The 17,672-nt window shown below is 41.5% G+C and overlaps 1 protein-coding gene across 22 annotated transcripts in view; it reads left to right on the top strand.

Moving 5' to 3' along the window:
• Positions 1-3,478: 3,478 nt before the first annotated feature.
• The window catches only part of rims2b (regulating synaptic membrane exocytosis 2b), a 55,478-nt gene continuing 41,284 nt past the window's right edge, over positions 3,479-17,672 (top strand). For 9 of the 22 annotated variants that reach the window (XM_084920289.1, XM_084920288.1, XM_084920287.1 and 6 more), the window contains exons 1-4: positions 3,493-4,137; positions 10,431-10,641; positions 15,875-16,044; positions 17,074-17,254. In XM_084920289.1, the coding sequence (XP_084776415.1) occupies positions 3,983-4,137; positions 10,431-10,641; positions 15,875-16,044; positions 17,074-17,254 (717 nt within the window). In that variant the 5' untranslated portion in view covers positions 3,493-3,982. Of the gene's footprint in view, positions 4,138-9,901; positions 9,935-10,071; positions 10,174-10,430; positions 10,642-15,874; positions 16,045-16,430; positions 16,538-17,073; positions 17,255-17,672 lie in introns of those variants that run through there. The other 13 variants (XM_084920304.1, XM_084920303.1, XM_084920302.1 and 10 more) reach the window with 9 other exon arrangements.

Raw genomic sequence — 17,672 nt, 5'->3', positions numbered from 1 at the left:
CTTTCCTCAGGCCTCCAGCTAACATTACTGCTCCTGTAAGGTTGTTAGGAAACTAGCCTGTCTGCAAATGACAACTGCAGATGTCCAGTCTGTGGAGTGCACAGTTAAGCTCATAAAGGTATATGTTGTTCAGCTCCTCCACATATCTGTTGTTGTTTGGTGGGTGGTGACTATACCATGGAAAGTATTGCAAATCATCATCTAAAGCAGGTGGCCAACTCCAGGCCTTGAGAGCTGGTGTCCTGCAGGTTTTAGATGTGTAAATGGCTAAATTACCTCCTCAACATTTCTTGAAGTTCTCCAGAGGCCTGGTAATGAACTAATCATTTGATTCAGGTGTGTTGACCCAGGGTGATATCTAAAACCTGAAGGACACTGGCTCTCGAGGCCTGGAGTTTGCCACCCCGGATCTAAAGCAATGGAAAAATATTGCAGTAAACAGTAATTTTTGCAACAGCACAAAATACATGAGTATAATCGTCTATCATCTAATATATTTTCGTCATTTGCACAGCCCTGATTCAACCACAATCTGTCCATCTGAAGACCCTTCACACACTGGAGTGCCAGTTCACTTGCCCGTTCTGTGAGAAAGGGTTCTTGCACATGACTCGGCAAATGGCCATCCACATGGTGAAAAGCAGTTGCAGGGCATGCAACAAATAGTTCACTTGACTGTCAGGCTTAAAGCAGCAAAAGTGCTGCGGTAAGCAGCTGGAGCTGGACAATGGTCGAACAGACTGTGCAGACCAAGAACCCAGAGAAAAAAACATTTTCCTGCCATGAGTGTGAGAACAGCCTGAAATATCACACGAGGAATCAGACTGGAGAGAAGCAAATCAAACTCCATTTGTGAGAAAGGTTTCACAGTGAATGCAGTACTGAACAAACATCTGACTACTCAATCATTTGTTAAACCCTTCAGTTACCACTTTTGCAGTGAGGAAGATATCTGGAAAGACATATTACTCAGCACACAGATTATTTCTTAATCTGCAGAAAACTCTTCATACAGTCTCAAACATAAAGTGACATATCCAGTGGCTGAAGCTGAGCTGCAGGAAGGAAGGTTCACACAAGACTGACTTCATACATGAGTCTATAGAATAAACCACAGACAAAAAAGAGATACAGGAACATATGGAAGGCAAGAAGGACGTGAGGAATAAACTGAGACCAAGAACAGACACAACTGGCCAGTAAGCAGACTGAACATTCTTATGTGGTTTGTAGTGAGACCTTTGGTTCATTTGCAGTTCACTTGGATTTTTATCTGTGTGAAAACAAACCTAACCATGGGTAAAAGCTACAAGTTTACAAACTTGTAGGTCTGAAAACACCCTTAGATTCCAAACAGGAAACAGAGTTCCTCAGTCTCAGTTTCCCTCTGAGATTATCTGATTCTGAACGTTTTTTTTTTTCTTTGTGGGGGAAAAGTAAAAGTTGACCTGGCTTTTAGACCACACTGAGGAAGTGAATATGCTGCTGAGCCTCTTTCAGTGGAGTGTTTGGAGTTTGGAGTGTTCAGATAAATGTTCAAAATTACAGGGTAATTCTGAATAGTCATTCATCTCAAAAATTCTTTAGAAAGCTTTTTCACTTGATCCAGAGTGCACCAGATGTAGTGAGATATTCATTCCCAGCTTATTTGTGAAAACATGAAGCTGACTTAGCAAATGGAATGATCAAAAATGCAGCTGTCCATCAGATGGCACTCTGTTGCAGATTCAGAATACGTTAATAATCCCTAAGGAAGTTACATAAATTATGTTTATCTCAGATTATAATTACTGATCAGTTCCCGATTAATTTATATTCAAACAGCTGTTAGTGTTTGAATAAGAATAAAATGTGTATGTTTTTCTGTCATATACTCATAGACTTAGGGTGTGATTTGTAAAAACAGGGAGCACTGGGATTGGTTTAGTGGACTTTCAGTGGGAGTAGTGTTTCATCGCTCTAGGTGATGTCTTCAGTCTCTAAACCACAGTGCTCCCTTGTACTCTGTACCTGTCACAGCATACTGCTGTTGATAAACCTAGCACAAAAAGTAAGGACATTTGTCTTTGGCTGATTACTTCTTTGTTGTAACAATGCTTCTTGGCAACACATTTTATATTGTTGGAACACGACAATAAAGAAGAGTAAATCAGCTGTTTGACACTAGCAAAGAAGTTTTTCATGGGCTCAGGCCACATACTTCAACTCTGCTACGCAACCCACAAATGCATTTTCCTTAAAAAAGTGGCACCACTTAAGGGGAAATAAACAGGCTTTCCAACAATATAGGATTTATTGCGTTTCACAGAAGCATTGTTACGATAAAGTAATAAACAAACAAACAAAATTACCTTGCTTTTGGTGCTATAATTAAGAACAAATACAGAATAATTAGGATTATTATAACTTTAATCATAAACAGCTTTGGCATGGACACTGTAACATATTTTTCTTTAAATAATATGCACAGTACTCTTCACATTTTCTTCTTTAGGCACATAAAACCCAGTCAATCATAATGCCAGCGTTGGCATACAGAAAATATTTATGCCAACATTTGAACACAAAAAGAACATAACACAATTTGGAAAGTACGGGCAGGGCGGCGCCCATCGGCAGCAGACTTTCCAGGTTGGCAGTTCATTATGCTGCTGGGTCGTTATCACATATTTATTAACTTGTGAATAATGACTGACTGTCAGATTAGGGTTGACCTGTCTAAACAGCTGTACCTTCACGCAATGCCAATGAACAGTGCACGGAATTTCCTTAGACTCTTTTCACTGCAAATTCCTGCATAATGCCTCTTTTTAAAATTTAATTACTGTAGTTTTCACGCAGAAACAGCAGCACCTATAGCTTAATAGATATCACTTAGCTTAAAAATCACAAGTTAATGTCTTAGATAATATAATATATACTTTGACATGACTTATGTTACATAGCACTAGTCTTTTCGATTCGATTACACTGTATTATCGTTTATAATTATGTCTGTTAGAATTCACAGACGGCCAGTATTTCATGAATTCTACACTTTAAATTTAAAGTGGTGTATTTTTAATTTGTTTTAATGCGCTCTTACTGAAGCGTAGAGCTGCCACCCAGGCAAAAGAAAAATATAGCTTTATCACGTTATAACCTGAAAAGTTTGTTTTTCTAACGTTATACTTTTCGTGTTTGTTCAATATACTATCAGTACAATATACTTTTCACGTTTGAACAACATAATATCACTTTAAAATATACATAATTATCACGTTTTAGCAAAAACATTTTAGGTTCTTACAATATCAATATTATAATGTACTAACGTTTTCTTTTGTCTGAGTGGCAGCTCTACGCTGTACCATTATTCTTTCACATTATTAAATATGTTTGTTATCGATCCATCAGTTGACTGGGTGACTGACTGATGACGCTGTTTGTAGCTTCCTCTGCAGCTCTATCTTTAGCTCCTCCCCCGCCCGACCAGCTGATCTTTGTTGTAGTACGTCACGTCGTGCCCCCCTCCCTCCCCGTCATGTGAAGATTTATTTATTTTCTCCTCCTCGCCCCTGCGCCTGTTATCGCCGAGAAGCACCGTACAACCACAGCGGGACACCGCGACCACAGAAGGCCAAGCATTAGGGCCGCAGGGCCGGGAGGAGCGGGACGGAACCGCCGCTGACCCCGGAGGCGACATGACTGCGGAGTAGCGAGCAAAAGGACGCCGCTGCGCCTGCTGGTGAGCCGGAGGAGGATGGTGGTGAATGGTGGATGGTCTGATGGAGGTGCAGCTGCAGGTGGAGCGGCTCCTCGAGCCTTTGCCGCGGCAGCAGAGCCGCTGAACGCACCTGGAGCTGGACAAAATAATGTGAACACTCTGCAGCTCCCTGGCCTTCGTCGTTAACATCATCATTTATGATTATGATGACGGGATCCAGTCACGTGGCTCTGGCCTGACCGACGCTACCTTCTCTTCCAGCGGCCCACAGACACAATGTCCGGGCCGGCTGGACCGGCACTGGCTGCGGAGCCTGGACTTGGGCCGGAGCTGCCGGACCTGAGCCACCTGACGGAGGAGGAGCGCAGCATCATCCTGTCGGTGATGGAGAGGCAGAAGGAGGAGGAGACGAAGGAAAAGAGCATGCTCAAGTAAGATTATTGATTATGGAATCAGCTGGTGTTCAGAGAAAATAAAAGCATCAGTGAGCATTTTAATTAAAAAACCTCAGCAGCTGCAGCAGGAAGGTTTAACAGGAAGTTGACCTCTCCAGATCGTCAGTGGCAGAAGCAGACTGCAGGTGTTCAGGCAGCAACAGAAGAAAAGAAGTAAAGATAAAATAAAGATTTAAAAGCTGCTCATAAATTTGGAGTTTACTTAAAAACAAAACCGATTAAACTGATCAGAAATGGTTATACCCACACAGCACGCTGGTCTGGCCCGGATATGGTGTCAAGCCGTGTTCTGACAAACCATCCTACTTTGGCAAAACGTCCTACCGCAATTAGTTTATGCACATTTCTGCTGTCACAGAGTAATTCCAGCACAAATTTAAGTAGGTATGACGGTTTGCCACTTAACTTTGCCCATCAGAGTATGCTTGTAGCTCATAATTATAAAGCCAGGACGGTTTGCCACTTCATTTTACCTGTTAAAGTATGCTTGTAGGTAACATTAACAAAGGTAGGATCACAAAGGTAGCATGGTTTGGCACTTCATTTTACCCATCAGAGTATGTTTCTATCTCTTATTAACAAAGGTAGGATGATTTGGAACTAAATTTTAGCTGTTAGTATGCTTGTAGGTCACATTCACAAAGGTAGGATGGTTTGGCACTTAATTTTACCCATCAGAGTATTTTTCTGGCTAATATTCACAAAGGTAGTACGGTTCGCCACTTAATTTTGTGTTGTGCGCATGCGCAGAAACAACGGGTAGGATGGATTCCCAGAACACCTGTTCACACCGGCACTGCTGGCTGACGTCTGGCATGCTAAGTGGTATGTCATCCAGATATGGGCCAGGCCTGGCATAGTTGTCACTGTTTAAGTGATGGCATGCCGTATCTGGCTCGATTGTGGTTTGGTTTATGTGGCCCAGGCTCATAGAAAACAGGTCTGGCCCAGATCTATCATCAAGCTGGCACTTCTGACTGACTGGTGTCATGGCAGGGTGTATTCCAACCAGATGTGGGCAAGTCTGGCATTGATGGCACTATGCATGTTCCTAATTTCCTATTTTAGTTTGAAGACCCAAATCCCATGTTGCAATACTATACTGCTATGGTAGCCAACATTTCAAATGCAGGTTTGACAGGTTTGTGAGTGTACACTTTATCCAAAACCTAGTGAAGGTTTACTCATGTTTACCACTGGGTGGCTGTAGCTCAGGACAGGTCACCTACTGATCGGAAGGTTAGTGGTTCAATCTCCCTAGCTTCTCCTATCTGCATGTCAAGAGTGTGAATGTGTATTAATGTAGTTAGGACGTACTCAGTTGATAGAAAGGGTGTGATTGAGTGAATGTGGCATGTTGTGTTCAGTGCTTTCTGTAATCCGGCAGAGTAGAAAAACACTATATAAGAATCGTTCTTCATGTTACTTTGCACTATTATGTTCCGGCACGTTGTTATTACATGGCTTGATTAAGGTACACATTAGGCTTACATCTAGTGCCAGAGCTGAAACTGTTCTGGGTCAGTACAGGACCACCAGTGTGTCTGCAACTGGCCTTGTGCTGGCTCATGTGTAGGCCACCTCTGGCAATACTGATCTGGGCCACCAAAGGGCCATCATTCTTTGCGGTATGTGGGCCATGTGTAAGCACATTGTGCGGGCCAGATCCCGGACATACCAATTTTGCTATGTGGGTATTAGAATAACTGCTTAATGCAATCATTAATCTAATTCACTACCCTATAAAATTTTGCTGTATGTCAGGTTAGGCTGATTGATGAACTGTTTCACTGATCACTTTTAATTGGGTTGGTATTGAGCTCACAGAGAAGAAGCTGTTTCTGAGTTTCATTTGAGGGACCTGTACTGATTGGCAAAAAACAACAGATCTTTCAGGTGAGAACAAGGATGTGATTGGGAGGGCAGAGAGTTGCCAGCTATCTTCTGAGCTGTGCTGATTGATCTGCTGAAGCTGTGATATAAATATGCCAGAAGATGCTACTGCTAATCTTTTAGCGTGCTGGCATAAAGATTAGCAGTAGCCTCTTTTGACCCAGGTTGTTTTTCCTGAGCATTGCCAGGAAGTGACATAATTGCTCTGCCTCTTTGGTGTTTTCTGAGATGTTTTAAAATGAAATTAAACTTTTTTACACCAAAATAAAGGGGAACCATGTGAAGGTCACTGGGAAATATATTTAGTGATCAAACTGGTCTGAATGTGGTGCACAGACTGAAGTGAGTTAGAACTTTCTGCTGAAAGCAGTCAGTATTTAAGGAATGAATACTCCTCCCTTCACAGAGCAACACAGTCCACTGAAATGTCTTCATTTTTGACATAATAATAAAATCAAATAGGCTGGTGATCTGCATATTAAACAGACGTTCATTGGTTCATTCAGCAGATCAGTTTCACCAGTAACTGGAAAATGTTTTTGTAATGATCAATCAGCCTTTTATTGTGTTATTTATTATAGACTGGTTCTCATAGTGGTGAAGAGAGAGCTGAGCATAAAAGCAAATCTCTCAATTTACCGGTCGATCTACGTCCCTACCCTCACCTATGGTCACGAGCTGTAGGTAGTGACCGAAAGAATGAGATCGTGGATACAAGCGGCGGAAATGAGCTTCCTCCGAAGGGTGGCTGGACTCTCCCTTAGAGATAGGGTGAGAAGTTCGGCCATCCGGGAGGGGCTCAGAGTAGAGCTGCTGCTCCTCCACATCGAAAGGAGCCAGTTGAGGTGATTCAGGCATCTGACAAGGATGCCTCCTGGGCGCCTCCTGGATGAGGTGTTCCGGGCAGACCCAGCATCCATTTACCATAAATGCATCCTTGAAGAGTTGTTTGTAATTTTTGTGTCTCCTCACACAGGGTTATATCTAACATCAGAGTGTTGTCCTGATCTACATACAGTAAATGTTTATACATTCACTCGAGAAGGTCACCAGATAAATGTGAACGCTCATCAGATAATAGATGAATAATTTTAAGTCACATTTTTATGTCATGTTGAAATTTTTTGGAATCTTTGCTCAAATCCTTCATGACGTGTTTTTAATGTAAAATCTTCCAAATGAACTGCTGCCATCTCAGTGTGGTTCATCCTGTTCGAGGAGGTTTTGATGAGACAGCGGTGGCAGACTGAGCTAATTGAGACAGGCTTGGTATGAGTACAGATCCTACAGAATGAGGACTGGCGTGTTCAGTTTGATTGTGCAGGGTGCAGATGGAGCTGGTTTTCACTGTTTCTCTGTACAGTGCTGTGCTGCAGTAGAATAAGTAGAGTCTGTCAGGATTTTACCCAGAATGCTTTGCTGTGTTTCTGGTGGATATTGTAGGTTTTACAGGCTTGCTGGTTCTTAACAGTCTGTCTCTCGAGTTTACTGTAACTGCAGACTAAATCCAGTTATCCCATTAGTGTGGGTGTTGCTTGGTGGATGAGGGGGTTCGTGGTTTAACAGGGATCAGAGCATCTGGTGGTTTTGGGCCGTCTGAGGACTGTAGCTATCTGTGAGGTGGTGTAACCACCTGTGGCCTCCAGATGTCACTGCAGAGTCACTGAGGTCAAAGGGTTTCAAAGCAGTCTTCGTGAACACATCTGACACAGTTTTATTTTAGTCTGTTTAAAATGTTTAGTTTGTGTGGGCCCTTTCATCAGTGAAGTAAAACCGAGCATCTTACTGTCCTCACTGTGTGTTGGATGTTTTTTTTTCTTTTGTTTTTTTAAGCCCCTACATTGCCTGTCACTTACTGCCTATCCCAAGCATGATTAGCTTTGAAAGTTGTTTGTTTTGCTTTTTTGTTTGTGGTTTGTTTGGTGTGTGTCACAAGTATGAGCCAATCAGCAATGACTTCTATGTAAACATTGCTGTGTTAAAGAGATGGCACACACTGTAGACCAGCAGCCAACCTTTCAGGGCAGGACAGGGCAGACATCGCAACACTTTCATGATTTTATTGCCAGCATGTGATTAGACCATAAATCACAGACCTCCCGACTCTCAGCTTGTGGACTCTTATGGAGCTGCTGTGACATCATGTCAGGCCTTGGCCAAGCCTGCATCATGACTGTTGACCGTGTGCATTTACTTATTTTATTGTTTCATTCATATTTTGTTCATTTTGCTTTTATGTTTGATTTTCAGTTAAGAACTGGTGAAGTGACAGGAAGACTAATAAAATCCTTTCAATGAATCCTTTGTTTGTTTGCTCGGTTTGTTTACCTTTATGGTTGGCCAAACAAACAAACAAACCGTTTCAGCTGTGTGTGCTACTGGGTGAGTTGTTGCATTCTGACGCATCCTGGTGGTGGCAGAGGAGAACTGAATTAATCCCGTTTCAGCAGCTCGATGTCTCATTCTGTTTCTGCTTATTTGAAGTAGAGCCCTGTGTGGGACTGTTTTTTTGTTTTGTTTGTTTTTTAAAATCCCTCTTCCTCTGAATTTCTGACCATTACCACCCACTCCCGCTGTCCGTCTGTGTCCAATCCTGCCCGCACCCACAGACTTATTGATATTCATAGCTTTCACATGACGTCAGAGCTACTAGGACTCACCCTCCTTGAGGGCAAAACAGTACTTCAGTCCTTTGCCCTCCAGCTATCCATCAAACGTCCGCATGTTTAACTTAAACAAAATGCCATTTAGTTTCTGTGCTATCAGATGCACTAATCAGCATTTATTTACAGCTGCCAGAAGGATGTAGAGTATGGCATGTGAGTACATCTGCTAGCCGTGCCTTACAGGCCAAATCCCACCAATACTTGCTTCTCCACAGCAACTCAGGCTGTCAGTGCAGCTCATTTAAACTGTCTTAATATTTAACTAAAATTGGAAAAATGCTCAACTATACTGTTAGAACATGATAATAATGTGACAAATTAATACTACCAGAACTTTTCTGACACTACACTGTAAATGTACGAGTCAACAAAATATAAGATTTACATGTGGTAGTTCGTTTAAGCGAACTATGTAGCACTTACCTTTGCTTTAACAATAAACAGTTTCTTGCTCTTCACCTCCTACACATTGCATTATTTACCTAGATCAGAAGTACCTGTAGCTTTTGAAAGCTTTCGTCCTGGCAGCAGCAGAGGGTGAGGGATTCTCTACAAGATGCATGTAGATGTTATTGAACTGGAGCCTTTATGAGAGACATCGCCACATTCAGGGATTTAAATAAAGCGTCTCTCCATGTCTTCATTTTTCTTCAATCAATTGATTATCCAGTTAATCTTGGGTTGAGACAGGTGAAAAAAACAACACTTTTGTCTTGCAGTACTATCAACTGTAATGTCTTGCCCACTGGGGTAGTGAGTTGGTCACGTGAACCACATTATAAACACGCTATGATTAATGCATGTGTATGTGGCACTTTATGTCCAGCGCTTTACTTTCTTTATTTTATAACGATTTTAAAGCTTTTCCAAATATCCATTATTCCACTCGTTTCTTTAGTTTTAGACTCTCCAATCTGAATTTTGTTACCAACAGCAGTTGCACTCTTCGTCCTGCTAACAATTTTGAGACCAACTGTTGCCCACGGCAACCTTAAAACCCCCCACTTCTGCGAGATTTGCGTTGGGTGGGATCCCAGTCCCAATGCAGGGCTCTAATTTAAAGCTTCAGTTTAAGTTTGTTTCTGTTATGATTTTGTTTTTATATTATTTCATGATTAATTATATCACTGACATCATCATCATCATCATCATCGTTATCATCGCCATGTCTATGTCTGCAGGGAGCAGGAGGAAGTGAAACCTCCCTCGTCCTCGTAAGTACCTCATCTCCCAGAGTGCACTCCCTTAGCCACGCCTCTTTTCCTCAATAAGCTATTTCTTGTGTCCTACGCTGCCCCTCCCACCCACTGATGTGCTTCCTGTCAGCTGACTGTGTGTATTACCTGGACAGGTGGAATCCATTCTCAGGGTTCAGTCAGTTGGTCAGTAACGTTGCCACCAACGTGTCCGAAGTTCTGCAGGTTAAAAGTCCAACAGACAACGAGCTGCAGATGTGAGTAAACCCAGAGGCTTACCTGAGCACAGGTGTTTGTGTCTCACCTGAGCCTCAGTTCAGGTAGACACCTGATGCTGTGTTTATTCATCATGTCGCAGTCTGACACTGAAGGTCCAAATCCAATCGTACATGCCTGGCTTCGCCTCTTTAATGAACCAAACAAGGACCAGCTCACTGGTCCTTTAGACTTCAGTACAAGTTTAGCATATGTCACCCTCTGACCTCTCCTCTCTCTAAAAACCTCCTCCTCACAGGAAGTTACATCAGCAGTTTGAGATGTATAAAGACCACATGAAGAAGCTGGGTGAGGAGTCTCCAGAGGCTCAGACAGCGCGGGCAGAGTCTCCAACCTGCGGGATCTGTCGCAAGACCAAGTTTGCCGATGGCTGTGGCCGAGCATGCTGCTACTGCCAGAGTCGTTTCTGCGGCCGCTGTGGGGGGCGTGTCTCCTTGAGAGCCAATAAGGTTGGTCTATGAGTGCATTTTTGCTGTGGACATTGCTGAATATCTGGGGTCATTTTCAGTTTAATTATTTTTTTCAGTGACAGTTTAACAACTCTAGATCGTCTGAAATGAAACGATTAAATGTCAGACTGTTAGCTTTGATTTGATTGACGCAGGCTGGATACTGTGCATAAAAGCAGCAGCAATTCATAAATGGCAAATGAAATGTTTATACAGCCATGGTCTGGATGCGTTTGGTATTGTCCCTCAGGTAGCTCTGCTTTGATACGGTAAAATGGAAATGTTACTTAAGATCAGACTCATGGGATAGACAAAGTTTCAGCACCACTGTCACTGCTTTGAGTCATCTGCCCACTTATGTATAAATCAAGATTGCTACCATCAACTATCACAACTGTGCCCTGTACTACAAACATGCCCTGTACTCACCCTAACACTGGAGATCAGGATAAGTGTTCACACGAAGCTGATTATCAACTCAGCATTTAACCTGTGCATTCACATGAAAGGGATGGTGCTGCAGCATCTCATCAATCTAAAAGGGGCATTTTGCAGGTCACGTGACTCTTCTACCACAGAAAATGATCCCTATGAGTGCCACCTACTCTAGACATGTTCTAGCTGGTGATTAAATATTTTTAAAGAATCTAAAGACAGAATTCAATACAAATTTGATATGAGGTCAGCAGGTGCAGTGCAGGTGTTTTTTTTAAGATCAGATTTTAATGCTTTGAATCTTCCTACCAAGCTAAACTCGACTCTGTGGCACCATTAAAAACCAGGCAGCTCAAGGCTAAAACCGAGCCTTGGTTTAATGACACCACTCGGGCTGTGAGGAGGGAGTGTTGTAGAGCTGAACGCAGATGGAAGAGGGACAAACTGCAGGTGTCTCTTCAAATCTTAAAGGACTGCTGGTGTCTCTATCAGGATACAGTCAAGGAGGCTAAAAGGGAATACTTTTAATACAAGATGATTTCCTCCAACAGTCATAATCCACGTGTGTTATTTAACTCCATCAACTTAGTTTTAAATGCTCCACAAAGTGGCTGTTTGGAGGCCTCTCATAAACTATCTAATGATTTTGTGTTGGTTTTTTTTTTATTAATGAGAAGATAGCAGCTACGTGGGCTCTCATCTCTGCCCCTGAATCTGACCCCTCCGTCTCGATCCCTTGCTCTGCTGTTTTTGACCAGTTTGAGCCTGTAACTCTTTCTTTTTTAGAGAATGTGGTTGGTCATCTGAGGCCCTCTTTTTCTCCAAATGATCCTGTCCCTCGACAATTTTTTAAAAAGATTTTGCCTCGCACAGGCTGTTCTTACTATTATAAACAGCCGTTTAATGTCTGGTGTAGTCCCTGCTTATTTTAAGCAGGAAGTAGTACAACCCCTTCTTAAGAAACCCACCCTGGACCACACTGTATTGACTAACCACAGGCCTATCTCCAAGCTGACTTTTCTGTCTAAAATCTTAGAGAAAATTGTACATTCCCAATTGATTGATTTAAGAAAAAATGAGAATAGTATGCTGAGGTCTTCCAAGCAGGTTTTAAAGACTTCCATAGCACTGAGTCAGCACTCTTAAAGGTTTTTAATGATATCTTCCCTACCTGTGATTCTGGTAATCATGTTGTTCTTGTCCTCCTTGACCTAACAGCTGCTTTTGACTCTGTAGACCAGCGGTCCCCAACCCCCGGGCCTCGGACCGGTACCGGTCCGTGAGTCGTTTGGTACCGGGCCGCGAGAGTTGAGGCTCAGGTGTGAAATGTATGGTTTTCAGGGGTTTTATCGGTTTTCAGCGTTATTTTGTTATCGTTTTTATCGTTAACTCGGTTTTCCTTGGTCTTTTCACGTGTGTTATGAATAAATCTTCTTTTTTTCGGTACCGGTACTAGTTTTATTTTGTTGTATTTATCCGCGACACCTTAAATGCCGGTCCGTGAAAATATTGTCGGGCATGAACCGGTCCGTCGCGCAAAAAAGGTTGGGGACCACTGCTGTAGACCACAACATTTTACTGTCTCGTTTACACCGTCTTGCAGGCATTCGTGGTACTACTTTGAATGGGTTTAAGTCTTATCTTTCTGATCAAACTTAGTGTTAACTTTTTAGGGTATGAGTCCTTTTCTGCGGCTCTTCAGTTTGGGGTCCCGCAGGGCTCAATTCTAGAGCCTCTGCTTTTTTCATCATATTTACAGCCCTTGGGAACCATCCTTAAAAAGCATGGAATTTCCTTCCACTGTTATGCTGACAACTGCCAGATTTATCTGCCTCTGAAGCAGAAAGATGCCTTCTCTATTAAACCACTTCTGGCATGTCTAGAAGATATTAAAACTTGGATGTCCCTAAACTTTTAAAAATGTAATTCAAGCAAAATAGAGGAGATTGTGTTTGGTCCTTGCGGACCTAGTGATCCCTCCGCTATTGATTTGGGACCCCTGGCAGAGTATTTTAAACTTGTTGTTACTAATTTGGGTTTTAAGATGGACAGTGACTTTAAATTGGACACTCAAATTAGGGCTACTGTCAAGTCCAGTTTTTATCATTTAAGGTGCTTGGCAAAGGTAAGACCTATTTTATCCAGGCCACATTTTGAAACAGTAAGCCATGCTTTTATTTCATCTCATTTGGATTACTGTAATGCACTGTATTTTGTAGTAAGTCTGTGTCTTCTCTTTCGTCTGCAGCTGGTTCAAAATGCTGCTGCACGACTTTTAACCCAGAATTCGCAAAAGAGAGCACATAACTCCCATTCAGGCTTCACTCCATTGGCTGCCTGCCTTTAATCTAATGTGCTGATTTATTATTTTAATTTAATTCTAATTAGTATTTTATATTTTTTAAGTTATTCAATGTATCGTTTTTTTGGCATGTCAAGTGTACGGCACTTTGTTTTCAGCTGGGAGTTGTCTGAAAGTGCTATATAAATAAATTGCTTGCTTATAGAACAATAAAGTGTTGTTAAATAAAATAAACTTAGCTCTGTGAACCTGACTGGCTCTCTGGCGGCTGGTCTATGGGCTCAAAATGTGGTCATAAATATTTTGTACTTGTAAAAAAGATTTGTATGTGTAAAAAAGATTTGTATGTGTAAAAAAGATTTGTGTGTGCGTAAAAAAGATTTGTATGTGTAAAAAAAGATTTGTGTGTGCGTAAAAAAGATTTGTATGTGTAAAAAAGATTTGTGTGTGCGTAAAAAAGATTTGTATGTGTAAAAAAGATTTGTGTGTGCGTAAAAAAGATTTGTATGTGTAAAAAGAATTTGTGTGTGCGTAAAAAAGATTTGTATGTGTAAAAAGAATTTGTGTGTGCGTAAAAAAGATTTGTGTGTGGACTTAGCCCAAAAAAACCCCTGCAAGTTACAAGTACGAATTTTGACCCTATTTTTCTTCCTTTCATCTGATTGGTCAATGTCATGTCAATCACAAATGTAACAATCCAATCAGAGAACAGATGGGTTTGGCTGTCGGAGGGGCGCTTTTTTTGAACTGCAGGTCTTTGAAGGGAATAAATGCCCTTTTACATGCCAACCCAGCGTTTTCCTTCATCACCACGAAGGAAAACAGTCTGTGGTCGTCCGAGTTTGGTGATTTTTGTGTCACAGGTCTACGTGTTTAATATAGGGACTTCCACAGCCTTTTCAACAGCGCTGCGGACCGCGGGGTGGGGGCGGGCAGTGTTTTGGAAATGACAGTCTTCATTACAAAGCTTTCTTCGTTATGAATTAGCATACATGTTTTTATTGAACATTTGAAGAACCAGCAAAAAAAACAGAAACTCTTGTAGAGGACATAAAGTCAGAGATAGAAACGACAAGGAGCAGGTGCATCTAGTACAGGTAGAGCTGCTGCAAAAACCCACAGAGCTCAGCAGCCAGCGCAACAAATTCTGGATCCTTTGCTTTTAGTTAGCCGTTAGCATTAGCAGCACATCCTGCGTCCGATGTGAAAGGATTTTTATGCTGCGCACTGTGACTCACAGCAATGGTCCCGGGTCAGCCCTGACTTTGTGTTAAACTAATCCTAAAGTAATAATGGTATTTCTAACCACTGATATAGCACAACTTTATCCTTTCAACAGCTGCTGAAAGCTAGGGGACCTAGCTGCTATCGGATATTTATATAGAGATCCTCCAGCTTCAAACTGTATTACCCTTCAAGGACCTGCAGTTCAAAGGAAGAAAAATAGGGTCAAAATTCGTACTTGTAACTTGCAGGGTTTTTTTTGGGCCAAGTCCACACACAAATCTTTTTTACACATACAAATCTTTTTTACACATACAAATCTTTTTTACACATACAAATCTTTTTTACGCACACACAAATTCTTTTTACACATACAAATCTTTTTTACGCACACACAAATCTTTTTTACACATACAAATCTTTTTTACGCACACACAAATCTTTTTTACACATACAAATCTTTTTTACGCACACACAAATTCTTTTTACACATACAAATCTTTTTTACGCACACACAAATTCTTTTTACACATACAAATCTTTTTTACGCACACACAAATCTTTTTTACACATACAAATCTTTTTTACAAGTACAAAATATTTATGACCACATTTTGAGCCCATACTGGTCCCTCTGACTTCTCCCCTCCTGCTGCACATGAACCAGCTGACTGACCATATGACTCATTTTCTCATTCATGAAGCCAGAGTTCAGAGCAGACAGAAACATAAGAGCAGACATTGTAGCTATATCTTATTCAGTATTTGATTAAAATTACTTTTTTCTCCCCTCCTGTTTCTATGGTAAATATCATGTCAGCACTGATGCATCTTCATATTCCAGCTCCTCTGGATTAATGGATGTTGATAAATGAGTTGCTTTTATTGAAACTGAACTTCTAGTCTTTCAGTTTAATACATTCTGTTAAATTTCCTGTAAGTTTATCTTTTTACACAACTTACATATTGAGAAAAACGGATAGGTTTTCTCTATACTTAGGTTTTCCTGCCATGGTGAATCCTGTTATCAGAATTCACCATAGCAATGTGTGGCAACGGGTAAATGAAGAGTAGAGCTTCCATTTAATAACATAATTGCATCATCTCTGGAAAATATGTGAAGTTGTGCATCTTTGGTTGTTTGGAACTCAGGAGACACCACATGATCTGTAAAGCATGCCAACTATCACATCAGGAGGAAAACCAGCCAATCAGGCAACAGCAGCCTCTTACATGTGTTTATAGTAAACAAACTCGGTGTGTGTGTTTCAGGTGATGTGGGTGTGCAATGTGTGCAGGAAGCAGCAGGAGTTTCTCACTCGGTCAGGGGACTTTTCCCCTGAAATGCTATCCATCAATTACAGCTTACACAGGGCTCCCCACCCACCTACACATGGGCCACTGGGTGCCACGGGGCCCTTGAGTAATGGTGCAGCAGAATGGTGGGTATTATTCATTGTTTATATTATTTATAATTTTTTGTTCCTGAGGCCATTTAACTGTCAGCTGTGCCTGCATGCTTCTCATTTAAATTTAAACTTTTAATTAGTGAGATTGTTTTTAATTAGAGAGTGACCTCCATCTCTCTCACACACACACACACACACACACACACACACACACACACACACACACACACACACACACACACACACACACACACATATATCCTGTAATCAAATTAACAGATTAATAATCTGGTACCTTGCAGAGGATTACTGCTGGTGCTAAATACAGCATGCAGGCTAACAGCAGTGATGTCATTTCCTGTATTGCTGGGATTGGAGAGGGGGAGGGCCTTCCGGTGTGATCCATGTCAGTCATAAACTTGCTGAGCGTGTCAAGGTGTTGGTCAATATGAAGCTTCAAACCTCCTAGGAGAGCTGTAAAAACTTTAATTAAATGTGTATCTGGTTGCACTCAGACTGACTGCATGTAAGTACACATCTCAGCTTCTTTATGCTCCCTGTTGATACAGATTCAAACTTTGTTGATCAGAAATCAGATTCACTTTCACCATTAGTAGGTTTAACCAGTGCTTTGATATTTTGGTGCTTGTGAACACTGTATGTTGTCTGGAGCTGCTGGAGAAAAGTTTTAATGTTTCTATGCTGCATCGATGTCTGCTGCTGGTTCTGGTTTTGGTAACAGAATTTAACTCAGAGTTGAGATTTTATGGCCGTAAACATAGAACAGGAGTCAAAATGTAGTTTTCCTTAAACAATGAGTTTATTATTACAGTGAAGACCTTTTTAAAAAGTTGACAGTACAGGTGAAAAAGCCTTGAAACAGGTCGATAAAAAGGAAGTCTGAACAGGAAGAAATTCAGATACTGCTACTAGTAGTAATACTATTAACAATAGACTCCTCAGTTCTTGAAGCTTTGGTTCTGAGTGTGGGTATATATGTATCAGCTGGCTGACAATCTGCTCCTCCTCCGCTCTCACTGGATCACACTCTGTGACTGACAGGAGGCAGAGCCCCTCGGGATTGTACTATAATGGCAGGAGGAGCAGGATGCCTAGCTCACCATCGGACCTTGCTGTGAACAACCGTTCTCGATCGCCACACTGCTGTCATGGTTACGGAGAGGAAGAGCTACAGGCACACAGGCAACCAATAAGAGATGGGCGAGGTCGCTGGTACTCACAGGTGAAATTCATTTATTTCTTGTAAATTATTTGATGCGGGAAGCTGTTTAATAATTTATTTTCTTTAGAAATGAAAGATGAAATGCAACAAAGAAAATGGAGTAGTTGTAGCACAGGTGGTTGACCAGGTCTGCTAGTGTAAAGGTTGAACTGCGTTCCAAATAACTTTTGGGAAAGTTGCTCTCCAGTGCATCCATCAGTGTGAATGTGTGTGAATATTAGATAGAAAGCACTGCATAGTATTAAAAAAGTGCTTGTATGAATGGGAGAATGAGGCATGTTGAGGCATATAGCGCTTTTCATTCTGTTTGAGGACTTTATACAACATGCCACTGACACCCATTCATTAAATTCATTCATATGATTGTCTTTGTTACATGGACTGGTTGTCATATAGCACTTTTCTGCACTCCCCGAGT

This window comes from Perissodus microlepis, chromosome 22 (assembly GCF_051167445.1).
Source record: "Perissodus microlepis isolate ML-2025 ecotype Zambia chromosome 22, ASM5116744v1, whole genome shotgun sequence".
Lineage (NCBI taxonomy): Eukaryota > Metazoa > Chordata > Actinopteri > Cichliformes > Cichlidae > Perissodus > Perissodus microlepis.
Note: the sequence above shows the minus strand (reverse complement) of the source record. Positions and strands in the feature narration are given on the sequence as shown.